We start from the raw sequence: 27864 nt of genomic DNA, 5'->3' as shown, positions 1-27864 counted from the left end.
AGCTGTATCATCATGTGGTTTAGGAAAACAGTATTAAATATTAACAAAGTAGTTTAAACACAATTAAAAATTTCTCAGCAGTTAAAAATTCACACAAAGCAGAACCCCCCCGGCCATTCCCCCCCCAAAAACCCCAGGACAAACCTGTAATCTTCCCTTGCCTTATTTTCTGAACTCTGTACTGAATGTGTGTTCCTACCAGAAGATAAATGTCATATGCTGGATTTAAAAGGATGTTTTCCAAAATAAGCAATCTGACTTCTGCAGGATGTACATGCTGTTGATTGAGGGGAAAAAAAAAAAACAACAAAAAAGTAACCACATTTAAAGCAGCTCATTTGTTTGAAACAGACCACGCAGCAATAACTTATAAATTAAAGTGAAAAATATTACTTGCTGTAATTGGCTCTTTATTATTGTCTCAAATTTTGTCAGAACAGGGAAATGCAAGGGACAATGAATAGTATAGAGATCTGCTCTGTGCATACTGTGCAAGGCTGAAGAAAAAAAAATCAAGTCTGTATGGACATCATTTTGGTTCAGTGTTCTGGAGAATACAGAAAAAATTGAATCAGATGCAGAGTGACTTTTCAGACATCTAGAAATTTATTTTCCCTATTGTAAAACATCCTACCTCCATAAAACATATCCATTATAACTTCACAGAGGAATCTGTATCAAACTCATTGGTCTATTAAATTAGGAATACAACAGATAATTGTATAAATTCTATTACAGTTGTTTGAGGGATGTTCACTGAAAATGCGCAGTCTGGTAGCAGTGAAAGATTTAAAGGAACTACTAACCAGAAAGCCATAAAAAATTGCGAACGGAACAATATTATTTCAATTTTACTTACAGTATCAGCTCAAAACTAATTCAGAAAAATAAATATTAAAACAGAAAACCAACCAAGCTACAAGCATTCAAGAAAAAAAAGTCAGATTGATATCATGTAGAGTAATTATATGCAGCACAATTAGGTAGAACTGTAACAAAAATACAATCCTTAACACCCGCTATTATTTGTGCCACATTACTGTATTACATACGTTTAGATAATATTTTCATAGAACACTTTCTACAGGTATGGGTTAGATAGTCCAAGGCAATTCTGCTTTAAGCAAAAACATTAAGTCCAACATGTAGTAACACAAATCTGCAAAACCAGACTGCAGATATGAGATGAACTTCAGAAGAAACCCACCATTTTATAGAAAGATTTTTTTTAAGGTGCAGTATTAAGTTGATACTAGCACAATGCCAAGTATTCCTGTAAGCAATAACCCATAAAAACTCTCTCAGGTGTTTGTAAATTCTATTAAGAGAAAAAACAACTCTGTGACCAGAGTTAAATGAAAAAACTCAGTCACCACAAGTTACAAAGAAAGAAACAGCATGGATCTACGTAACAGCTGGGAAGACGGCCAATACTGCAGTTTAACACCCTTGTAGCATTGACATTCTGATCCCAAAGCCCCTCCTTGGAGACCAGAATCTAATGAGGTAGAATTAGATACTAACAAAGTATTCATATGACACTCATTTCAAGCACAACAGGAAATAAAGGTATATCCAACATAGCAATCCTTGTTCTAGCTACTTATTTATTGAAACAAAGACCTAAAGTGTTGTAGTTGGTTATTTTTAAAAAGAGTTAAAAGGCCAATGCCCTGTCCAGCATGATTCTAGTTATATATATATAATATGAAGGACTATCAGGAATAATAAAATTGTACAGAAGTATCTGAAGTGTATTCCTCTGCCACAGGGCCTTTTGTCAGAGTTACGTTTAGAAATGATCTCTGGCACATGCACCATCCTGGGTTAGGTAACTGCACCAAGGTAACTGCATCAAACTTCAAGCCTTTCAGGGTAATCAAGAGCAGAACTGTCATCTTGTACGATATGGGCTACAGAGTCAATCCAGTAAGACAGAGATGCAGCACTGATATCCACAATGGGAACAATACAGCAGGGCAAACTTACAGCACTCCTGTAACATTGGACTATAAATAATAATAAAAAAAAAAAAAAAAAGAATGTAAGTTTCTTACCTTATAGACGCTTTCCTGTATTCTTGCTTTTAATTTAGAACTCCCTGTTTTCATTCCAGACACCAAAATCGTATCTCCTTGCTTGGCAACTTTTTCCATCTCCAATATATAGGAAGGTGGAATATAAGTGGATTCTGAGAACTTAAGTATACTGAAAGGTGAACGAAAAAGTGAATAGAAAATTGTTTACCAGCCTTTGTAAACCCACAGAGAAACACCACCAGCATCTATTCCCAGCTATTTCCATTTTTAAGCAAATTTAAGATGTCTGCCTGGGACCAGATATCCAAATTTTACTCATTCTTCAAGATATCTGCAGCTAATTTCTGTGACTGATAAAACTTTGTTTGAAGCTTGTTTGTGGGCTTTCAAGAGATATCAGACGACTGCACATGTTGTCTATAATGATCCCTCCAGTTTTTACAGTAGGTGTAGACTGCAAAAACTGTCTAGATTATTGTGGAACAACCGATGTGAAAGACCCAAAGCTTATGTTTATAAAAGCAACAGCTTGACAAACCAGAACATAACTTTCACCTATATGAAGAAGCTAGGATGCATTTAATAAATGACTATGAAAAAAAAAAAAATCTACAAGCAGAATACTTGTAGTAATTGCTAGAAATTTCAGTGAGATGTGGCAACAGAGAGGAAAGGAATTTGCCACGAATGGGTAAACGACAGGACAGAAACTGAAAGAGGACCATGTTTTAAAGGTTGCCAGCTTCTGTATGCACACGATTTGTTTGGCTTTATGTGCACTCTCACAGTAAAATCAGTAAAGCCATACTGAGAACAGTTATGAATATTAAAATATTTATGACAGTTTATCAATTATTTTGCAAAGCTGTAACACCATTAGAACATTTTTATGTTATCATAGCTGTGCTAACAGTAGAGCATATATCAATATTAGTTTGGTTAAAATCACATTTCTAGCAAATGCTTATACCAAAAGAAAAAGCTCTGTATGGACTAGGACTTGGATCATAAGTCCCACTGAACAATTAGCACACTGTCTGGCTCTCACTGTAGATAGGGGCCATACACTCATACCTGCAGCTTCAAGTGTATTATCGGCTTAACAGGCCTTCCTCAGGTAATGCTGTGCATTTGTTTCTCTAAGGCTGCAAAATTGGAGTTTGCGTTTACCCAGCAGCAGAGAGTCTTGTTTGCTACCCCTACCCTATTTCCAATGTATTTGGAATACAGGTTTGAGGATGGAAGTTAACTGTTAACCATTCTGCTCTCTAAGAGAAGCGGTTTCCCACATGCCAATCATAGAATCATCATATCAAGAAAGTCAGGCTCTTTAAAGGAACATAGTTTCCTACATAATTTTATGTGCCGCAATCTACCTACATTTTGCTGGCGCCTGTTTTCCAAAGTAACTGAAGCCTCTGATGCATGAGTTTGAATCTACTTCATCTTACAAGCTTACTATATGTCATGCATGTTTTGACTAAAGCTGTGCTCAAGAAGTGTTTGTATACTGTTTTGTGAGAAAAAAAACATGTTTCATGTGTTCGCAGTCTGGTCAAATTCACATTTATCAGGGAGGCGTTTTTTTCTACCAACATCCTCATTGAGCAAAGTCAAAATTCACCACAGCCTGGATCTACCATCCACAGTCTGGATTCTATTCCTATCCCTGCCACAGGTGAGCCTTCTGACTTTTGGGCAAGAACTCCACCTCCATTAAATGGAAAGAATATTTCCTTATTATACAGAAACACTGAAAAACACTTATCTCATTAGTGAGTTGAAAAGCACTTTCAAGATCTTTGGATAGAGGTTTCCACAAAATACAGTACTTCTAAATTCCAGTTAACTTACTGAGTCAGTACAGATGACAAACCAAGCATCATGGCTTATTTATCAAGCAAGTGCTTTCCATTCATTGCTTTGTCTGAAAGACAATATATTGAATGCCTTTCACGGAATTATTTTATCTGGCCTTATGAGCTGCATCTAGCTTACAAGCAGGCACTTGATCTGTTCCAATTTAAAGGTTAGCTACTTTGAAAGCTATTTCAACACCAGAACTAAGTGTTGACTGAAACCTGAAACTCTTCAAGTTCGGAGAGCTCCTTTCTGAAATGAAAGAGGACTTTTTTTCCTTAAGAAAAATAAAAAAATCTCTGCTAAAATCCTGAGATAACAGTCTTACTGATAAATCCTTCCTTTGCACAAGATGTTTTGGGAAGATCAACAGTTGCATCTATTTATTTCTAGTTGTCGCATTAGAGCTACCTGGGATGTTCTTTTAACACTATCAGCTGTTAAATTAAACAGGGATGAGAGTGCCCAGGCTGTTGAGCAGGCACTTAAAAAACCCCAAAACTTAAACAACTGACCCATAAGCATTATTTTAGGAATCAGTTCAGTAAACTGCCTATGTGGGGAAATATTCATACACATCAAACTTAATGGACACCAGATTTTCGAGAACAAATTATATGAACTTACCGTAACGCATTGTGGGAATCTGAGAAGCCATCAGCCTCTGTGTCTTTTACTATTGTCCAGTCAAAGACTAACCCTGCCAATGTGCTGAAAGTGTTTCCTAGAAATCAAACAATCAATCAGATTAAAACAAAAAAAAATAGCAAGCATATAGTCTTCCTGGAACACAAACTATGACTTTTTCCCCTAGGAAATCTCTCTATCTTATCCCTAAAAGAAGCACTATTGGTATCTAGTTAAAAAAAAACACGATCTACCTTGCTTTACTGACTTTGGCAAATTTAAGGTGTTTCTGTTAACTGGCTTCTCTGTTTACATTTTGCAACACCATATGCCACTTTGTTTTTCACAAAGCCCACTAGATAGGTGCAGGTATCACCACCTATCCTCCACTTGTCAGCCCCTAAGATATACTTGGCCCTCACCACCTCCCTTCCCCTTTGATCACAAAAACCTTACTATTCCTTGGATATTAGCAGGACATCAAAAAAACCTGCTAAACAATCTTTCATTTTGAAAGATGTGGATCTGAGATACCATTTGGGTAACTTGAGTTCACAGCACTGATGAACTGCACTTTCCACATATATTGTTTTGGTTTTGAGCACAACCATGATTTACCCATGACGGGAATAAGTCTTCACTCAAATAACTCAAATTGAGCACTTTCTTTCTAGAAACTGTGAACCACTGGAATGTGAGAAATTATAAGTGTTAAAAAGGAACAAAAAGGAACAGAAAGGAATAAAGAGACTGAAAACAAAGATTTGTCATGATTACATTTAAGTGTAATGAGCTGCTAATCTGAAAGATCTTACAATCTTCAAGATGAGTCTTGCTCTGAATTACAGTGTCCACTGACACAATAAGGAGCTGAAATCCCAGTATTTACTGTATTTTAAAATATATTTTCAGTTGTGTTACTCCCTTTGACATTTGTATCTATATTAATAAAGTAAGAATCAACACAAATTTATTATCAAATTCTTATGCTTAAAGGTTTATGATAGTTTTAAGCAACAAAAATGTTTTAAGACAAGTTAACACAAAACACAGCCTATGTTGTTTCTCCCATTTCTGTACAACTTACTGCAGATAGCTCCAAATCCCAAATAAATAGGATTTTAAACATAAAACTCTAAACAAACAAGGCAATATAATTAAAATTGATTGAGACTGGATTATTTGACATACATTCAAGTCTAACTTTCTTTAATGATGCATGCTTTAGCTTTGCAAAGCTGTATTACACTCTTTTGTTTTGCTCCAATTGAAAATAACGAGGCTAGTGGAGAAATGCACATTATGGCACTACAGAGAGGCTATGCCTGGACACAGCCAGTGCTGCAGCAAACTGGTAGCAGAAGCATGAAACCGTCCTTACAGCCTCTGAACCACCACTGGGCCTGGCTGTCCTGGCTCCTGTTGGGGTCCCTCACTACGAAGGCAAAGTCAGGTCATCAAAGACAATCTATCATCAGCATTCCCAGACGATACTGTCTTGAATGAGTGAGACCCTGCATCAGCTATCTCTGCAGCACGGAGGGCAGCAGCTGTCTCCAGGTTAAGCCCATCAGAAGCAGCACCCAGGGAGGCAGACAGGTAATACAGCACTTGTCATGAACTGTATTATGTCTTTGTCCTTCCCTGCAGGATCACACAGCTGTCACAGGAGCTGCAGACCAGCTGTCCTGGCCAGCTGTAACGTTACCCTCCCAGGCTCCTCAGATGTCAGTGTAGGCAGCAACTTGTGCTCCTGCTCCACAGCCGTAACCCGGCCCAGAGCTGCTCCTCTGTGATGCTTCAGCAGAAAAGCGGCTCTCACTGGCGAGGCTGGAGCAAACCCCAGTAAACAAGGAGAGCTGTCTTGATGTGCTCTGCTCCATCGCTGGGGCAGGAAGCCATTGTTCCTTGCACACTCATAGCCAACGAAATGCAAACTCACATCTTTAAGTCTTTCTCTTGTTTAACTCGCTTCTAGTTAAGTCATAATAAAATAACTTGAACAAAGTTCAACAGATAAAAGAAAACAATATATAGTATGACTTTTTTTCCCCTCTACATTCTATACTTAATTTGGCCAAAGATCTCCATGATCATCTTCCTCTCTTGCATTAGGAATCTTTGAAAAGAAATAGGAATCGAGGTTATATTTGGAGTGGCTTATTAAAAACATGCACAAAAAGGAATTGACATTAATGTAACTGATTAAAAAATACAGTTCATGAAAAAAATAACTGGACAACATATGGAAGAGAATAAGGAAAAACTATTCCTGAAGATACATCGATACTCACAGGAGTAGAATCATCAATATTAATGAATGGTCTGACCCATACCAGATGCAATAATCCGGCAATGTAAGATGCAATAATCACCATCAGCCCAAAACAAATCGCACTTGGTACGTCCCTAGGGCCTACTTAACAACTTTACATACCAGGACAAAAGCTATGTCTCTGCAATATTGTGTACATACAAGGGCTGATACAAATCATCTACTCTCTCCCTCTCACACAGGCTCCAGTAAAAGGCTTGACACCCGTTCTTTGTGCAAGTTTTCAGCAAATCTAACCAAATTTTTCCCGATATTCATTGAACTGGATAATTATTTTATATTAATTTTTTCACCTTCTGAATATTTAAAAAAAAAAAAAAGTATTCAGAAGTCCCGTATTCAATTCTCTGACTTTTCCTGAACAATTATGTCCTTCAATAAACTTGCCACTGCTCTTTTTTTTTTAAAGTGTGCCAAGAAAGACCACTGAGAGTCCAATATGTTCAAAGGTCACCCAAGGATGGATCCCAAGGTCATTTGGGTCAAAAGGAACTGATTTTCAAAGCTTTTGAGTGTATCCTGATCCCCTGAACTTAGATGGGGAAGTTTAGCCCTATGGCTTCTAACCAACACCTTGTTTCAGTCAGGCAGATTAAACCTTCTTGGTGAGTTTTGAACCACTGCTCCTGTTCAGACTCTAAATTGGGTGGCTTCCAAGGCAAATTTGTCCATTGAGCATGCCTGAGAGTTTGCAGAAACACCAAGCCAAGAATCCAGTATTATGCATAGTATAAGAAAACAAAATTACTTTTCATTATTAACATATTGCCATACATAACCTGGCATTCATTGTTTACAAACAAACAAATTTAGAATGGGCTCATCAACTACCCAAAACAAACAATTCAACTTTTTATAGCTGCTTTACATGTCATTTTCTTCCAGCCAAGTAGCTGTCCTAAAAATCACTTGGTCTGTGTAAGTGTCAATGTGTACATAAAAATCGATTGTTGAAACCAAAGCATGAAATTCTTACCAGCATCATGGTTCTTTTTCTGATGCTACTGACAGTATGAAAAGCAGAAGTTTTCTGCTCCTATTAAAAAATTATGCATTCAGTCCAAATGCACTGATTTTATGAGCCTAAATGGTACCTCCCCAAAGTGAGGGTTTCTATAATAATTAAGGGATATTAATCCAAGCAATAGGTGGTTGGTCTTCAACATAATCTCTGAACATCTTGTTGGATGCTTGATTGGACTCAGATAAAATGTTGTTTTGCAAAATTCCTTAGACTATCTCAGCTCAAAAGAAAAAAAGGGAAAAAAAAACCCAAACCAAAACAGACTACTTCACATTCCTGTGCAGCCTTGCTCAGGCTAGTTAAATCCTGATGGGGCATTTCAACGGGACAACTGTTGGGACTTTTTCCATTACACTCTTAGTCCTGACCTGGAATTGCTAAAAGCTGACACCTTTATTTTAAATTCTGATTTTTAAAAATACCGTTAGCACTAGAGTTAAGTTTCCTGGGAAAATATGGAAAAAAGGCAAGCAAAGTTGTTGGAAATCAAGCAGTGTGTGATTTTCCTATTCATGTGGTATGTAGATTTTTACACTTAAACAAAAACAATAGGTTACTGAATGTATTATCCAGAGAACTCCCTTAAAATTACTCAGTGTGGCTTCTAATATTCAATCGTGACGCAAATAAAACCAGTGCAAATATCAGACAATTAAGAGTTTCAATATATATTTTATCTCCTACTAGTAAATCTCTTACCTTCAGAATCCAAAGCCTGAATTTTTAGCTCCAGTGGTGAATCTTCAAGGTAGAGTTCTCTTGTTGTGGACACAATTTGGATGCCATGAATTATATCAACTATAGCATCACAACGAAGCACTTGTCCAGTTGCTTAAAGAGACATCGGAAAGAGCACATGAAATCAGCAACACTGGACATGCTCATGAAGAGCACCAACAAGACAAAATGCACCTCAGATTTAGCCAAGGACACAAGACGCTGAAGGAACTGAAACTAGGTCATGACCTTGACTAAGAAACTCTTGGTCAAATGGTGACTGTGGCTAAGCAAGCAAGAAAAGCAGTTCCCTCCCTCACTGAACTTTAGAATAAATCTTAAAAAATTGTGTTTTCCGTCTACACTAACAGTTATAGATGTTGTCTCTGAGTACATATTAGGAGTTTCTACAGTGCAACTGTCAGACACAGCTCATGTCCTAGAGAACTTAATGACTTTTACCCACAGACGATAAACCCCATATACTTCTTCATTTAGTGACTGCAAGACATTTAATTGACCATCTGGTTTTGCCTATCTGTCACTATAGAAACTAACCAGGTATATTGTATAACAGACACAAATACAATTTCCAGCTTTCTGAATGCAAAACATCTGAATTTGCATCATGTAAAAAGTATGTACTGAAGATTATTTTCAGCCCCTCCCTCCCCCCCCCCCCCTTTTTTTTTTTAAAGAATTACCCATTTTCCTGGATGTATCATTAATATCATTAACGCTTATTTGAGGCCTTTAACAAACAGAACATAAAAACCATGCCCATGGAAAGTCTAAAATGACTATGCATATGAATGGAAATTTCTTGTTTTGTGTACTTTTAAATCTCTACTTTGTTTCTGGAGGATGCCAGGATGCCCATAAACAAGTAGTGGTGTGCTTAAAAAGGTTAAAACTTACTTATATCTTCAGCAAAGATGATACTTGTCAGACGTGTGGGCTGTGAGGACCGTGCCTGGACAACAGCTTTCTGTGAGCACTGGCGCTCATCCTGATCTGCAAGCTCTATGCTTGCAACCTCTGGCCTCGTGGAGGACCTACAAGATTATTTGGTTGTGTTAGCAGGATTTAAGTTACTGCTAGACAGAAATCAAAGGTCTGGTTTAAAAGCCACCAAAATAATTTACATGAGACATGCTACATGGTCAGGACCTGACTTTCATAAGAGCTGGATGGCAACAGCTCCTTGAGGATTTCAGCAAAAGTGAGTGCAGGCTGGGGAAAGGGGAAAGCACAGACCAGAAGCCCACCAGAGCCCAGGCAGACAAACACAGCATTCTCTCTACCGTGGCACGTTCACTGCTGAATGTAATTCAGTCAATTCAGAGCTACACCCAGCTACTAAATGAAATTACAAAGCCTTTGGCCTGACTATTTATTAGCTTAGAGGCATGGAACAAGCAAAAACACATACAGAATACTGAAGTAGAAGGTAAAATAATTTTAGCTAAAGCTCTATTTGCCACTTGTAATTGCATTTTCAAAACAAGTTTGACACAAAGTTCTGAAAAAATTGGAAGTTTTCCATGATGACAGAACATCACAATTACATATGTTTGCTGTGGCAGAGGCACTGAACAAGTAAGAAACAACATTTTAAAATCAGGAATTAAAAAAGAAATTGATTTAGTCTGTTTAGCTGAAGTATGTAACACTGTGTAAAACATGCAAAGTTGTATAATCATCTTTGGTGAAATGTAAGCCTACATGGAATTTTGACCTAAAATTGATGCATCTGTTACTTCCTGCTATGACTTGTATGGCTTTTCTAAAGACAACTGCTCCAGGAATGAGCTTGTAGGAAGCTCACCATGGACGTGGAGCCCAGTTCTCACTTCCTGTGTGCCAAAAAATGTACAGTGAGAAAAAAAAAATTTAGAAGTTATTAAAAACCAAGCCTCTTGAAATTAAATTTCAGATAGTAGCAATATACATCTGAGGCCTGAATGTAGAGTGCTCAAAGCAATTAAAACATTCAAGCAAGCCATACCTCTTGCAAATAGTCAAGAACGTAACCCCTCTGAACTGGGATGAGCTGCTGACTAACTGTTTTGCAGAACTGGGTCACGGCTGCTCCACACAACCCCTTGGTCATGCTACTCTGCAGAGTAAGCAGAAAGGCAGCCTGCTTGGACTCCAGCTCAGAGTCCAGCACCCTGCTTAAGCTGCTAATGAATTAAGCGCCTGAAACAGCCATCGCTGTTTGCTCAGGGATCCTGAGTCAAAGCTCTTTCACAAGGGTCCTTTGAAGGATTAAAACAATGAAAGAAAGCACTGATGACAAAGCTGTTCAGGAATTGCTTCTCCCAGATGATGACAGCAGTTCTGATGAAAACATTGCGTTATCTGGTAAATACAGTCTAAACCGGGCACTAGAGCCCCACCTGGTAAAGATGGTGAAACTGGATTGATTTAGACTTTTCTTCTGGAGGATGTTAAAAAATGCCTACCTGTGACCTATGGGAAGAAAAAAATCTTCTAACTCAGCAAGGAGCTGGAAGGGAGTTTCAAACAAAGAACAATATCATACATGCACTTCTCCCCAGATGTAGGTTTTTACCTACTTTTATTACTGGCAGAACCAACCAATCCAGAACAGTGAAGACCAAAGTTTCTTGTTAACTACAATTGTATCCATTTCAAAAAAATAACACATCACAATATGTTCAGTTATCTTAGAGTTAACAGTTGCAGTCCAGGCGAACAGGGACCAATCTGGTTGTAGTCACCGGAATAAAACTGCAAATCCTGTTTTCAACCTTAAGCAATGAAAAGCACAATTCTGAAGACAAATCCAATCACGCAGAACTCCAAGACCCCTTTGGTTCGAAGCAGTTGGTAAGACAGCAAACACTGCATTTCTCACAGAAACTTCACATGAAACAAAAATACATTTGCGTCAGCTCTCTGGTTCCCTACATATGGGCCTGGATTTTATCATACTATACTATCCAAACAAGGAGGCCCCAAAAGCTTGCAATCCGAGGACACAAAATCCCAGTCAGAATATTTTTAATTGTGCATGCTAATGGCGGCATACAGGTTCATTAGACACTGCATAGCAGTATGATGTTTTTGTCTTGGGCGAAATTCATTAATTCAGTGAATTATTAATTCATAATATTGGTGTGCTCCCAACAATATTTTGCTTACACAAAGACTAGTTTTAAAGGATTTTGAAAAAACAGTAGCAACTGCTAACCCAGAAATTTCAAAGTAACAACCCACAGCAGTATGCAATTGACAATTTAAACACCAATTAGAAGCTTAAACCTGAAAATTGTTTTGTTATATTCTAGATATCTAAGCAATGTACACAAATATGAGCATGTTTTTTTATACTAGGGTTTACACTGTTTCTAAAATAGTATTATTTATTTTCTATATTAGTAGTACATTTAACTTTGCTATACAGCGATTAATTTAAGAGTGAACAATTAGTTATTTTTGTGTTATTCTGTAGCTTCTTAGGCAGCCATGAAACAGTTTTCCAACATTTAGCAAGTTTCTTTAAACAACGTTAGTATTCACAACCAGTAAGGCTTTTTCTGTACTTGGCTGGTAGGCTTTTTAAGCTGAGCATGCGGATCTGACTTAATGTGCATATAGGCATTTTTAAATAAGCATTATACGTATGGAATTGACATTTACTCTTATTATTTAGCTCACTATATTGCTTAATATTCTCTGCCATTACATTTTTTTATTCATTCAAGGTTTTTGTGTTCTTACAGTCTGAAATTGACTGTGTTTACAACACAACAGGGGTTTTATTGTGTTTTGTATTTGTTCTTTTAATACATGGCTATGTACTGTAATACATAACCACTACAGTTTGCACTAACAGCACTGTTGTAAAACTAAATCTAATTACAGGATATTTTTCAGACTAGAAAAAGTAAGGAACAAAGATAAACTAAAAGTTTGCATTAAATTTTAGCTGTAAACTTACATACACACCACAATTATAAAAGAACTTTTAAGCTTTTACAGCTGAATGCTGGTTAACTCTTAGCTGTCACTGGAGTAGGGAACCTGAGATTAGATACTATTTGGTCTCTAACAGTAGTTTAAAATAGGAGGTAGAATATCAGCTGAAATTCCTAATTTTTTATTTATTCCTGTCTGCTATTTTAGGCAACTACCTTAACTGGGCAGGTGAAGCAGGGCCTTTCTGAGGCTTGGTTTACTATTGATTTATATTAAAAACCAAATCTGCATGACTATTGTTTTTTACACCATAACATATGAAATATTTGATGACTACTCAATATCATTTGGCAATATCAAAAGCACATTCTGTTTACAGCTACATCCAATTCAGGGTCAAGTACAGAAAGGATAAGGCACTAATCAAATAAGCTGTATATTAGAGGGGCATTACTCTACTGTAATACACACAGGGATCACTACTGCATCCTAGATGGACAAGAAAGAGACTTTTGCTTTAAAATGACATCAAAGACTGCAACTTATATCACCTTCCAATTACAGCAGATCTTCAGCAGCACGTCAGCGTGCAATATTGAAAGCTAGGCTTGTCAGAGGTCAAAATTAGATCCTGAGAAGCAAGCAATGGGAAGCATTTCTGGCACTAGCTCTCAATCCCATACCAGCCTCTGTAAGAAAGAGCAAGGCAGGGGAGGAAGCACTAGAAAGAATAGTGAGGAGGTAAGGAAAAAAAGCTAACAAAAGTCCCAACGTTTATTTCTCTCAGAATAATAACCTACTGGCTGAGGAATTAATGACACTTGCAGTAGAGACTGCCAGTCTTCTTGCTGATTTCCATTTCATTCATGATTTTCACCTGCCCCCCGGACACAGAACCATGTGCCAAGATTTTATCTACAGATCTACCCAAACTTATGCCTGCACATTTTTAATCAACTGTTCTGTAATATCACATGTGAATACTTCAAGGATTATACTTAATTTATTTATCAGCTGGTTTAAAGATCAGGCAAATACTACTCTTTCCACACTCCAGCAATACTCTGGATTGCTTCAGCATTTTATATTGTTTTGTCAACTCTTCAGACTACACTCAGCTGACTAAATTAGCAAAAATCCACCTTTGTGGAGATGCACCATGAGTGTCAGTTGATCTAATCTTTTAGAATTTGTATCAGGCATGTGGGCAGATATGTAGCCAGAGGGAAACTGGATAGTAAAGGTTTCCAAGAGTTTGGTAAGATTGGATTGACCAATACATTAGGTACCTTATTTCTAGTCACTCTTGGGACTAACACTGTTGACATACAAAAATGAAAAGAGACACAAAAGCCAGAACAGGATCCAGACAAGTGTAGTTGTATGATAAAAAATAGCCTCCCAGAGAACCAAGGATATGGGAACTGAACGCATTCCAAAGCAAACACAGAGGGAGCCTGGCAGAGTTCCCTCAACTCTTAAGGATTTTTAACAACACAGTGGCAGATTATCTCTCTATTGTTCACTCAATCCTCTCCTAGGATGTTTCTTATTGTACTGGGAAAACAAAAAGCAGCAAAAAAATCCTCCATCCAGTTCTGCTTTAAAAGCAAATAGAAACATCACACACCACAGAATGAGCCAAGGATGAAGCTTTTGCTCATGGGATTTTATACTGGTGATCAGCTGGCATGCCCATTAACTTCAAAGGAAGCAGAATTAAGCCAGCAATGATTGTTCTCAAAATCCAACCCAGATGCCGAACTGTAACTTTAATATTTTATGAAATCAACTGGTGGCCAAAAGCATTTTACCGTAAGTACTTATCTTTGTACCTTTTCTAGCTGCATGAAGGAAAATGGCATGCCGCACTAGTGATAGTCATCTTCCCACTAAGAGGATGCAATAGATAAAGGTTGGTCTACACTAGTTCCTCTGAAATTAGCTTAGCCTGATTTCAAATTAGAAAATAAAACTAAAAAAAATGGCCACTTACTTCCAAAACACAAATGTCACATTTTGCATTATTTCAAATTATCCACTCTGTTAAACCTTCTCACGTGTAGACACCCTTAAAGCTTCAATTACTAAGGTGAGATCCACACCCAGAGAGAGTCCTAAAACATTTCATGGGTGTTCTGCAGTGAAAGCTGTCCAAAATCAAGAACAGTCCTTACTCTTTCTGTCCTCCTTGCCAGGCAGGTTATGCTCAGATTCAGAAAAAGTTTTTTCAACAGTAAACCTGCAATGCAGGTTGACACATCGGCTAAGAGAAAAATCACGATTATTTCTTCTGCCTCTTCAACTCTGGCAGAACATCTATGCCGCAGACTCACGCTACCTGCTATGGGTTTGAGCCAACCTACTCGGGTAACACAGACCTGAGCCGCAGCAGCGCAGCCTGTCTCACTTTACCAACAAGGATATCCCAACCCAATTCTGAGCTCATTCTGGTATCTACAAGAGCTTGAAGCCGTGCTAGGAAAGAACACGCTGCAGTGCAGCCTACCTGACAGTCAGCAGCATAGGCACCTCCCAGAAGGAGGGAGAACATTTTGTTGCCTGCTATAATGGCCTTCTAAGTAGGAAATGCAGAGCAGGTGAGAACCAAAGAAGGGGTAAGGATAACAGGGGATAACAATCATTATTTAAGATGTTATTGCATAATATGGAAATTAACAGTCAATATCACACAAAACATTTTTCAGTGAGAGTCAAAACCAGGGTTTTTCAGACCCATGGTAAAACAGATAATCCATAAAACAACAACAACAAAACCCCCAGAATATCAGAGATGAGATTGTCAGTCTTACAGCAAAGTAACAGACCTCGATCAGCAGCACTCTATTTAATATAGATTTTTAAAAAACATAAGCCACCACATACATCCCATGGAATGATAGGACAAATTTACAACCCAATATCAGAAACATGACAAGACAAGGAGCTAGAAAATGAGCTTTGCCAGCGAACTACTGCAACAGCAGCGCTGTATATGGGTTTTGGGTTCTCTGGAAGTACCTGTGCACTATGCAGTTCAAACACCACTCAGCCACTGGATCTCTCACTCCAGCACTCTGCCACCTGCTCCTCTCACAACAGAAATTAACTTTATGTAACCTCATCAGTGAGGGCTTCAGGAGCACACACAAACCCTTTTATTTAAGGTGGCAATAAACTCTCCTTCACTGTGTTTGCAACAAACACAATTGTACAGGGCCATTATTACCTTTGAGCAGTTTCCTATAGCTGTAACCTTTCCATAGCAAAACCTCTAACTTCAGTGGACAATGGTGCAAATTCAGGCGGTTGTATTTCTCAAAGCTAATTCCTGAAGCTTCAACTTTCCACCAGTTCTCACCATGTACCTCAATTCTACAAGATATGAAATAATGTTACAGACATGTAAGCGTATTTATGCGTTACAGATAATTTCTACTATAAATACCCTGCGCTGTGTTGTATACCTTGGAGGAAAATGGGGATTTTTTTTGTGTGTGTTCCCCCCCCCGAATGTTATTACGGTAAGGCAGATTTCAAGGACAGAGTTCTGCTTCTGAATGCTTTCATTCTTCCAGGTGTAATTTCTGGATTAAGGTAATTAAAAGATAAATACAGATGTAATTTAAATGCTAAATATATCTGCACAGACTGTGTTTTATCCCAGAAGATAGTACCATGTACAATATTTACAGATGGGAATACCGTATGCTTTGAAAACAAAGCTTTTACCAAAAAATAATTCTAACATAAAGGCAACCCAAACTCCAGAAGGCACGAGCATCTTGAAAATCAGAAAACACTTTAAAGCCATGCTTGTAACTTTATCATTGCTCCCAATCTGCTGGGATGATGATAAAATTTGACCTTTTCTCTTTGAATCACTGGAATTCTCAGACACCACTACAATCTCTTTGAAAATCTCCTGCTTTCAGAGGTTAACTTGAAGCCCCAAAGGGAAAGTGGACAGAAATAAGGTCACATGTCATAGACTGATTTTTCATGAAATTGGACACTCAGGTATGAATTCTGAATGTTTGAGAAGAGTAATGCAGCCCTTCAAATACTCAAAGGATGTCTTTTGAAGGTAGATGCTGCTGTAGGATGAGAACAGCTTTCATACACTACCTCTAACCTCACAATCACCCATGTTACACAACCTCAGTCCCCTCTCCAGACACAAAGGGCCTCAATCTTATAATTTCCATTCTAAATCCCTGCTTTCATGCATGCAAACCCACCCATCATTTTACGAATTCTGGGTGAGGAATAGTCACTCCTTCTAAAGTCATTACATTTGGTACTTCCTAACTTCTTCAGTTTAACAGCCTCCTTCCAGTAACAGCTATTACTGACAGCTTTAACAGGAAAGTACAGGAAACCTGTCAGCAAGTAGCTGTGGAGTTGCCTGCCCCTCCAAAGTACACTTCTTTCTAATCCCTTACAGTTCAAGGTCTGTGGGGGCAAGGATGTAGAGGGAAAGAGAGCCGCAGATGCAATCCAGCAAACATGCTCTGAGCACCACGACAAGCATGGCTGCTTCTGCTCAGTCACACACACACAGATACTGGTTCCTTCTGATGGTTTTGTAAGCACACGTTGAGTTTTACCACCCACATCCTGCCAGTCCCTGCAAAGCAGAAGTGAATAAATACACATTTACAACCCTGGTACGGAAGATGATGACATACTCTGTATGAAGTTGGTATAGTTTCCTTAATTCTCAACCAAAATTAATTAATTAATCTCTGAAGGGCAGACAGAGGGAGAGGATGGAAAAGCATGTTGAAGCTTATCTGCATGAGGGATACAACCCATTGCTGGCAACTGGCACCAATATAACATGCTCTGAAGTGCCTACAAATCATCCTCATTAGAGGTACACATGTGGACCAAATCCGTTATTTCCCTAGAGTACGATCTTATATCCTTTCATCTGTAGATCTCAGTGAGATTTGCAAAGGTCTACATACTTCCGACAGTTGGATAGCGCCTGGCACATGCAGGAATGGCTGTAGCCAGCCCAGCATCACCTAGCAGTTTGCTGGCAAAATAGGACAGTCTACACCTCCTAGATTTTACTAGTGCTTTGATGAGTTTGTTTTTTAGCTTCGTACAATGTACTTTACCACATAAACCAAATCCTTTTAAAGATTCAGTTGCCTTCAAAGATTAGAATAAGGAAAAAGAGCCATACTTGCAAGATTTTCACTAAAATGGCCCATATAAAAATGAAATTACACAACCACATGTAGCTCATCTAGTAACTTCCTTTCAGTCAACTTTTGCAGAAACTCTTGATTACTTCTCTTGTGTGCAAACACCCTCAAATGTGTAAGTTGTTACAGACCAAAGGCTTGTAACCAGCCCAGGGATGGGAAGTGTAGGACCACCAGCTAAAGAAACCAAGACAGAGGGAAAACATAGCCCTACAAGATGTATTTCAGTAACTGTCAGCCACAAAATAACAACTGGAAACTGCTACACACATCCATCTGGCACATATGGAAGTATCATCCTAAACCTATCTTGACTGCCACATTTTTTTTCAGGTGGGTACCTCCTGCTTGTTACTGATCCAAATTACAATTCTGGTATGCTAAAGGAAGGATGAGGATTTGGTAACACTTGTTTAACATGAAGACTGCGACACAGTTTCTGAATCTGCACACACCATAGTATTGGCCTTTAGCCCCCAGTTCTCAACACAACCCAGACCTGCCTCCTGCGAGCCCGGCCTGCAGGCCTCCCCCCTGCACAAGACGGGCTGGGGGCTGCCAGCCCAAAGTCGCTTGAGTATATCCCCCCTGCTCAGCACCAAGGCCTCCAAAAGAAAACCAGAAAAGATATAACCTTTTACAACTTGACTTCGTCCTCCCCAAGCTACGCGCTCAGGGCGTTGCCTATGCTTACAGCAGCACCAAGAGGCTCTCACCTCAGCGAGGTGCTGCGACTCGGTCCCCCTTCTCTACATCCATACCCCAAACTCAAAGCCCTCAGTCCTTCGTTACTAACCACAGCGAGGGAACGGGTGTTTCTACCCCAGCAGCGTAAGCTTGAGCTCCGGGTGCTGTCACCACGCACGTGGGGCTGCGGGGCAAGCATGTGCGGGGCGGCACCGAGGGTGTCCACGCGTGGAGTGCGCAGGGAAGCAAGGTGGGCATGCGTGGGGCACGCGTGGGGTGCGAGGCGCACACGAGGCGCCCAGCCATGGCGGGAAGCTCCCCCACGGCAGGGGCCTTCCCCTCAGGGCCCTTTCGGCCCCGGCCTCCGGCCAGAGCCCCTCTCCAGCAGGTTTAACCCGCGCTGTAGGAAAAAAAAAACCAAAAAACAGCGATGGTTTGTAAAGCCCAGCCTTCCCCTTCAGGGATTATCTCCGTTTCTGCCCCCCAGACTGCTGGGCCACCCCAAAAAACCGCCCGAAGTAACGTGAAAACGGCGAAGGGGAGGCCTGGCGCTGCCGGCTCCCTCAGGGGAACGGCTCCAGGGAGGGAACGATGAGGCTCCGCCGAGTCGCGTTTTCCCGCCGCGGGCTGAGGAAACGCCGCAGGTGCATCCGGGCGGCGGCGGCAGCAGGGGGAGCGGGAGAAGCGGCGGACAAAGGGCGGCGGCACCTGCACTCACCATCGGTAGCAACCCTCGCTGGCCTCCAGCGTGAAGTTGACGCGGGTGCCGCGGGTGAAGGGTAGCAGCACCTTGGGGATGTTGAGCTTGGAGGAGGCGGCGAGGTGAAGGGAAAGGAGGAGGACGAGGAGGAGAGACAGCGCCTGAGGCGCGGGGGGAGCCATGCTCCGCCACGGGCAACCGCCGCCGCTGGGGGCGGGAAAGGGCGGCTATGCGCCGCGGGCGGAGGGACGTCAGCGGCGGGGCAGGGCGCCCCGGGGGGCGGAGGGGGCGAGGAGAGAGGCCCGGCCCCTCTCCTCGCCCCCTCCGCCCCCCGGGGCCGCGCTGCCCCGGCGCCGCCTTCCCTGAGGTAATTTCTCGTGGCGCCAAGAGCGGGGAGCGAGCGCCGCGGTCGAGGCGGGGGACGCCCGCCAAGTTCAACCACGGCCAGGTTTTGGCGGCTAAAAGGGGCTGCCGTCGGGGCGACAGCGTGTCGGAAAGCGGCTTGAGCAGCTGGGGAGGGAGGTGGGTTTTCTTCAGGCGGGATCTGAAGGGGACAGTCCTGAGGGTTGCGGCTCGGATGGGGCTTGTCGCCCGCGGCTGCCTCAGCAGCTCGCCTCGAGTTGTTTACAAACGGAGCATGTGGTGGTGTCACCCCGCTGGGGACAAGCGTCTTCACCTTGCCCCGGACAGCACCTTCCACAAGCCCTGCTTGAAGGCAGAGTGGGATGAGGTGTCGGTTTTTAAAAATAGGACCTGTGGTTTAAAAAAAACCCAACAACCTAAATGGATTAAAGCCTAAATCCTATGGATTAGAAAAACCCTAAAAAAAAAATCCATCGAGGATACAGGTATTGCTTTACATACTATACTCTTCCAGTGTGCACGTTACGGTACATACAGTGATGCTAACAGCTAAGCGAAGCAACAGTTCTGTTGTTATAAAAACACCGATTTTCTATATCCTTATACCCTTCAAGTAAGAAGACTTATTCTCCTGTACTCTGTGTCCTAGGGAAAAAAAATGGTAGGCAGACCAAAGTGCAGAAAAAGGTAAAGGAGTCAAGACAAGGAACTTGGTGGTACGTCAACTCTGCAAACCAGGTGAATACCACAAGCAGTCCTGGTCTGAGCCGCTTGGAGCTCCTCCAAGGAGCACAGTAAGTAGCCAGATTTCATCAGCCAGCCTAACAGGAGCTTGACCTTTTCCTGCGTATTGCTCAAAAGCATGGTGGGACAGCATGGGAAATAGGACAATGTAGGAAGAAGAAGAAAAAGGATGGAAGTTTTAACCATCACTGACAGATCTGTAATCATTTAAGTGCGTTCAGAGCCTGGAATGGAATTCAGGAATCACAAGTCTCAATCTGATTTCCGCCCCCCCCCCCCCCCGCTATATTTTGTAAACATATTGCAAAATGTATATTTTACCTCCTGGTGGTGATTGGACTTTGTTGAGCGTGGCATTGTCCTACTCAGTTCACTTTGTTACGGATGTTTTTGCTGAAGACTTAAATGAACTGGTGATTTATGTAGGGATAAACACAATTCCGTAGGATGGAATTTCTATGTATTTAATAATTTGCATTTTTAGAAACTCTGAACACACCTGAAAGTACTCTTGAAAGACCATTATATTTTGTAAGTGGAAAGTCAGGCTGGTATTGCAATCTTAATTTGTCCTTGTCAGTAGGAATTCATATGTATCATCATTTCAATGTACGTTTAATGGTAGGATCTCTTCGCCATTCATGGTGCATGGGAAAGGTCACGGTCCTGGAATTAATCAAAGCTATTTAGTGAATGAAGTTATTGTGTGGAAGATCTGCCTGTTCTTACCTACGACAGAGGGACGGTACATATATGCAACAAGAAAAGGGGTTTTAAGAAGGGGACAATCATCTTGGAATTAAGGTAGTTAAATTCTGCCCAGGAAGATCAGATGCTGTCCGGGGACACCACCTGAGAGTTCACCCAGGTCTAATTTAGGTAGGGTAGAAGTTATCGAGTTCTCATCTATTCTAAGTAAGTAAACTTATACAGGACTTTTTATTTACCTATGAGGTGGGTTTTTTTTTTTTTTCAATATTTATTCAGCTAGTGTTTTATTTATCAGTACCTCAGCAAGGCTATTCCATTTTCTGTCCCAGAGGACTGTGTGCTGCTGGACAGTTCACTTCTCACTGCAGCTTCTGTTTGTATATCACTCATTTTCTGAATGCACATCTTGAAATTGTGTGGTCTGATTTAGAGAAGAGCTGAACTTTACAGCTGCAATTTAAGTCACCAGGAGCTGGGCCCAGAAAGATCTATGGTATTAAAAGCTCCGGCGAATCAAGCCACTACACCTTAAATTGCTCCCCAAAATACAGAGTGTTGGTTTTTTTTTTCTTTACTCTTAGTGTCGGTCAGTCTATAATCTTCCTTCATAGGCATGTTATGAAGATAAGTTCAGTGAAGACTTATATATTAGGGAGGGATGTGACAAAATAGCCCATGACTAAATCAGTACAATATGTTTACAGTTAATATAATTACAGCTGAGTAGATAAGAAGTAGCTAGTGAGTACCTTGCATCCTGTGCTGTGAATGAGGTGAGGAAATGTCTGTATCCCAGTGCTTCCTAGCTTTTAAAAGTAGGTTTTGCAATCTCAATATGTCTTTACTTTCTTTCATCAGCAGTGTACGGTGATGAGTATTCAGTGTGTTACTGGAAAATTATTGTTGTTCTCAAATACTTCTTAGACCTGAGTGATTTTCATAAGGAACAGCAAAGTGAGCTTAGGACCTTAAACCTTATTGATGAAACATGACAGTTAAATACAGCAATTAAATGTCTGACATATCTCAAAAGCATACTAAGCAATTGTAAGAGTAGAATAAGGCAGGAGACAATGATGAGCAACTCTGCAGTTCCTGTTACACAGTAAAATTCTGAAGCAGATTTTCTGCTTGCTTAAATTGAAAGTCATGCATTGCAGCACTGCGTTAGCATTAAAGACTATTTTGGACAGAGAAGAGTAGGCTAGGAGGCAGACAGTGTAGCTGCATGCTCTGAGAAGTCACTAAAATCATGGGTTGGCTTAGCATAGTTGCTGCAGTGCTCTACTTTCTCTTTCCATACTGCGGTGATGAGACCAGTATGGAGTCAGCACATCCTTTCTCACACTAAAATGACAGTGCAAAGAACGTAAAAATACCTCCAGTCAGTGGGGTGGTTAGCTGGCATGGTAGAGAATACGAACAGGATAGACATATTAGGAATATGAGATAATTTTACATGCATATCAATGTACACCTGAGTAAGTCTGATAAAGAACAAAAATGGAAATTTCTTAGTCACAAAGAATGCAATTATAGAACGATAGAGGGAGTACTTTAATGAGCTGCTTAATTGTGAGAGGGATAAAGGCGAACAATAAATGGTTATTCTCCAAGCAGCTGAGCCATTTGTGGAAGAATTACATTTTAAAGAGATTTAAGAAGCAATCAAAATACATGCAGTAAATAACAAAACACCAGGTGCTGATAATGTTTCTAGTGAAATACAAAAATAAAAGGGGGAGAATTACTGAAAGATTTTACAAACTCATTTGGTTGGTCTGAAGATCTGAAAACACTCCCAAGGAAGCAAGGAGACATATACTTGGATTAAATCTTTTAAATTAATCAATTTCTGGTGGACAGAGATTTTTTATAAAGCTAGAAAAAACCTGTATCAGTATATAGTGAGGTGATCTTCTGCTCACAGTGACATAATTTTAAATCCTTGTTCAAAAAAAGAAAGTATTTGAATGGCACAATGATGATGATGGTGATGGTGCCTGTTTGCCTGTCTTCCCTTTGAATTGCCTCAATGCTTCCCCAGCCCTCAGGTCTCAAGGGTATACAATATGTGTGTCTCGTCTTTTGGCAGTACAAGGGCTTGCAGGGCTCATCATGTTCAGGAAGGCTAAACCAACTTGATACAAGTACTAAGCATGTATCTAATATTACGGTTCTGCATACGTGCTTTCCTGGATTGAGGCCTGAGTCTCTGACAAATTTTGAATGAAGAAAACCTCAGGTTCTAGAGTTCATTCTCTAGAAAAAAAAGGTTACTAAAAACCATCTCGCCAAGGAACACCTGACTTTATTTTCAGGCATTTCATATTTTAACATGTCTGAATAATTTAAAATCTTTAAAAACGCTCCTCTACAAACAAACAAACAAAAACCCCAAACCAAAACACAACCCAAGCCCCCTAAAAACCCCAACTCTGAATAATTGCAACTCAGAAAGTGAAATTCCAGCAAAATGGTAAGGCAATGAGGTGTGGAAGATTATTTTAAAGCGTACTGGGTCAAACTAACTCAAAATAGTTCCAACCATAACCCTTGTAGGTATGTCTATACTCGTGTAACAGTATAGGGCTGGCTCTGTGTAGTATCAGCAGCTAAGTGCATTGTGTACAATTTAATTTTAAGAACAGTTTCATTACACTGGAAGAATCAGGGGTCACACAGTAGAACGATGAAAAATATTCTGTGCTATCACGCTCATGAACCTCTCAAATAAAATAACACTTGATTTAAAGGCTAAAGAGCGACTGACAAATAAGAGTAACATGTTTACCGAAAAGACCGTTCCTCCAGGGATGAAGCTCTGGTTGAGAAGAGATGGGGAGTTGCCTACACCAGGCTGAGTAGGAGGTGAAAAGGGCAGGTTAATAGACTTGGAGAAAGAAAGTGATCTGGGAATAGTAACTTAAGGTGAGGATAACAGTGATGGGCCTTTTTTTGTCTGATGTTGTCTGTGTTTAAGGTGAGGAATAAAACAGTATCCTGCAAAAATTGCTGGGAAAGATGGTCAGTTTCCTTCCTCCTTATCAGGCTGCATCTTATAACACTTCAGCGGCCCCCTTTGTGTCTGTCTTACCCATCGCTGATCTTAAAGTACAGTGCTTTATGTGTATTTGCTGGCTGACCAGCTCTATGGCTTTCATTGCTGTGCTTTTCTTCTGCTTAGTTTGCTGTCTGGTTTCATCCTCATAGCTGCAGAGCCTTGCAAAAATATCTCCACCAAAGAAACATCAGCCAAAGAAGTATTTAAAGTAGTCCAATATACGAAAAGGTACTTTAAAACACAGTCAACAGAGGAACAAGATTACAACTGGTGTCCCTTAGTACTAGCAAAAGGCTCATGGGAATTAGTAGTTCACAGATAATTGTCTTTGAGTATGTGATTATAACCATCCATTATTTAAAAATTAAATGGAAGATCTTACATACATACAACTGTTAAGCTTGACTGGTAAAACTCATTAATTAGGCATTGATCCTGCTGCCAGAAATGCATGGGATAGGTTCCTGCCTCTGCATTATGTCTCTGTTCAGCTGCTCCTGCCTACCTATGGAGATCTAATTGTAAGAGGGGGCATTACACTTCATTACTTTAAAATAGGTATCGTAGACTTAGAGGGTACATAAAACAACATTCCTTTTTCAATTATTTCTTTATCACTTTCTCTACTAGTAGAGTTATCATGTTCAATTTACTGTATTAGACTTTCTGTATCTTCATACGCCTATTGAAGATTTTATGAGAACATCCTCTCAGTCTTACAACCGTTCTCTACAGAGATAATGATAGATTGATAGCAACTATAAAACTGAACACTTTGGTTATGCCTGCCAGTATTTTCCTTCCAAGAGAAGATTTTTGGCCAAAGGCAGGCATAAATTCAGTAAATATGCAAAATTAAGGCAGCCAGTTAATGGTAATAAGGAAGGAAAATTTAAAATTCCATCAAGGTTGATTTCCTTCAGAGTATTCAGAAAGGAGAACTTGTGTTTAGAAAATCAGTAAAATAAGGGCCAAACCTGCCATTCCTTGCATAGTCTAATCTGCCAGTGATGTCACCGGGAGTTTTTGAATGTGTACCAGGTAAGTAAGATTCAGTCCCAAAAGGGAAATGTAGCTCTTTTTAAATCTCTGTTCCTATCGTATAAATCCATTTGATATGCAAGACTTTCCCAGATGGTCTAAAACCCCAAGACCTTACTAAATTATTCAGGATGAATCTGATAACATGGAGATTATGAAACAGTAACATCAGATAAAAATAAACGTTTTTCACTTCAGAGTTTATCTACCTTTCTAATGTAAATTTATGGTTATTAAAGTAGGTTATTTATAGCTGTCTTTTCAAACTGTTACATAACTGTGCTCTTGCCATGTGCCTTTATACACATATAGAAATCATATTAATGAGCTATTCACTGAACAACTGAATGAATGTATGAGTGATGAGAATTCACAAGACGAGACAAGTAACAAACAAACAAAAATCCCAACCTTTGTGCTTTGAATACATCAGGGAAATTTAGGAAAACACAGTAGTCTTAAATTTTGAAAATAATTAATACAATTTATAAATAGGCATGTGAATATGTTTAGTGACTTAGTACTAAGGAAAGTGAATTGAGATCGTTTCAAGGTTACTTGGTTGCAAATTACGGCATGTACACCTCAGAAATTTTAAGTGGGCAATCAAGTACAATAATTCTGAGTCTTTTTAAACATCAACACTGTTCTGAATTGGTTTGTTATTTTTTATGCTTTAAACACCAACATGGGACAATTTATAAAATTCCATCACCTTTTCTATTTTTCCCATTCTCTTCCTGCAGTAGTCTGACCTCACTTATCTCAGCACTGACAATGATCTAGAGGGCTTCTGCACCTACCCAGGAAGACTGTCAGACTTCCTCTGTATTTCTCCATATATACTGGCAGTATATAGTATGCATTTCAACTGTAAAATTAAAAATTTTTATTCAAAATAAATTCTATTTTTTTCCACTCTAATATATACATAAGTACAACAAATTCAGCACCTCTTGCTGACCTTGAAGAAACCTAACACAAATTCTGCTATGTGTATAATGAGTCCTTCCAATGGAGATTTCACTTACTGCAGTAGAATGTTAGTAGAAAAGCAGGATGTGCTGCAATGCACAACAGAATATAACATATCATGTACACATTGCACTAAAGTGAACTGATTTCTATTTTTTCTCCTTAATTCCTTTCAGGGTCACTGTTCCAGGTAGGCCACCTACCAGTCAAGTTACCCTGGGGAATGGAATATTCAACATTGAAAAAAGATACCATTCCTGAAGCAAAAAAGTTATCTTCGATATGAATTTGCAACTGCAGATTTGTGACAAATAAAGTTAAATACAGTGTCACTGAGACAAATTCACTGCAGATAGTGAGGCACTGGACAGAGATTTTAAAGGTCTCTCTTTTTTTAAAAATACTTTCAGAATGTTGGCAAACCAAGGTCTAGTCCCAGCAACACAGACACAGCTTGCGTGAGTAAAATTGTACCCAGGCTAGCAAAGTATGGCGCAGCAAGCTAAACTCCATGGCCTTTGAAACCGAGGTCTGAAGTTTGCTGCTTGCGGCCATCTCTAAGTGCATACACCTTTTTCCTTTTTTGATTTTTGTTTCTGTATTGACTCTGACTCATCCTAGTTACATGCAAGCCTCGTTTTCACTTCTGCCCTTTCTGTCCTGCATCTTACACTGCCACTTTACCACTGGTACAGTGTGCTTCACAGGTATTTAATTAATGTGTCTTCACAGCTGCCCTTTATCCTCATTTTGCAGACATGCAACTAAAACCCATGAAAGAAATCTGAGATTATGCTAGAAATTCCATTCTTAACAATGAATGTCCCTGTCTAACATACCAAGAACCTTCCCAGTCTACTATATGTTTGGGTTTGCCAAGTGGCCTGTATCATGTCTGGAAAAGTGATTTGGGTGAAATTTGGAGGCTGACTAGGACTTTCTTCAGACAGGACAGTAGCATTAGCTCTTGCTGGGACCCTGAAAATCTTGCACACAGCCACTGCGCATGCTAAAATCTCCTGTACGGATCTGAGTACACTAAATCTGACTGTATGATGTGGCCCAGTGTTCCACTGAACAACAAACATCTAAATTGCCATGGTGGATATATGGAGAAGAATTAGGACACACTGAATGCTGCCCTACTCTGCCATGACCACTGAAACTATAGGCTAGTCTGGTTACAATGACCTTCACTTAGGTTTAGGCCCCTAATTTATCTTTGAGATTGGGTCTTAGTTTCTAAAGTTGGCGATCCAGATGATTAAATGTGAGTGTGTACCTAATTATGCAGATAGCATCCAATAGGACTTAAAAGGCAGAATGCTCTTTTTTTTTTTTTTTTTTAAACTTTAACAGAATTTTCTCAGCATCACACATTAGGAACCTGTATCTGCCTTCAGGCACTTTGTAAACTCTTCTAACCTAAGTAAAGGAATTTGCTTTGACTAGAACCTATATTGAAAATTTTAGTAAGACAAGGCACATCTCCCAGTGGCTTCCTGTGAAAAGGCCTATTAGCTCAGTAATAGAGGTTATTAAAATGTTGATAATTTAAATGCATTATTACACCTGTATACTTTTTGTGAACATTTGTGCTAATAAAATTTGATCTCTCAAAATGTTCATGAATGAAGGAGGTTCATTTCAAGAGCATGTGAATATTCATTAGTATTTTTGCATTATTCTTCTAGGCCTTCTTTGGTACAAAGTTCAAACAACAGGATTTGTACTTGGAAGACACTAATTAGCGTATTTTAAAGCTGCTGTATAAATTACACAGTTTTGTACATGCTGAAGTATGATAGTT

At 39.7% G+C, this 27864-nt stretch overlaps 1 protein-coding gene and 1 long non-coding RNA gene across 7 annotated transcripts in view; one reads left to right on the top strand and one right to left on the bottom strand.

The window, feature by feature from the left end:
• The window catches only part of NUP210 (nucleoporin 210), a 70833-nt gene extending 51456 nt beyond the window's left edge, over positions 1 to 19377 (bottom strand). For 4 of the 5 annotated variants that reach the window (XM_052777211.1, XM_052777214.1, XM_052777212.1 and 1 more), the window contains exons 1-6: positions 19175 to 19377; positions 9521 to 9657; positions 8585 to 8716; positions 4527 to 4623; positions 2058 to 2208; positions 145 to 277 (exon numbers count right to left, since the gene is read on the bottom strand). In XM_052777211.1, coding sequence (XP_052633171.1) covers positions 145 to 277; positions 2058 to 2208; positions 4527 to 4623; positions 8585 to 8716; positions 9521 to 9657; positions 19175 to 19338 — 814 coding nt within the window. In that variant the 5' untranslated portion in view covers positions 19339 to 19377. Of the gene's footprint in view, positions 1 to 144; positions 278 to 2057; positions 2209 to 4526; positions 4624 to 8584; positions 8717 to 9520; positions 9658 to 19174 lie in introns of those variants that run through there. The other variant, XM_052777215.1, reaches the window with a different exon arrangement.
• An 87-nt stretch (positions 19378 to 19464) lies between these two features.
• LOC128136839 (uncharacterized) lies at positions 19465 to 27655 on the top strand. 2 transcript variants are annotated; one of them, XR_008233496.1, is made up of 3 exons: positions 19465 to 19523; positions 20169 to 20313; positions 26231 to 27655. It is a non-coding gene; the product is annotated as an uncharacterized LOC128136839 (long non-coding RNA). The 2 variants fall into 2 exon arrangements; XR_008233495.1 differs by having other exon boundaries at positions 19507 to 19604.
• Positions 27656 to 27864: the final 209 nt, after the last annotated feature.

Source organism: Harpia harpyja, chromosome Z, assembly GCF_026419915.1.
Source record: "Harpia harpyja isolate bHarHar1 chromosome Z, bHarHar1 primary haplotype, whole genome shotgun sequence".
Classification (NCBI taxonomy): domain Eukaryota; kingdom Metazoa; phylum Chordata; class Aves; order Accipitriformes; family Accipitridae; genus Harpia; species Harpia harpyja.
Note: the sequence above shows the minus strand (reverse complement) of the source record. Positions and strands in the feature narration are given on the sequence as shown.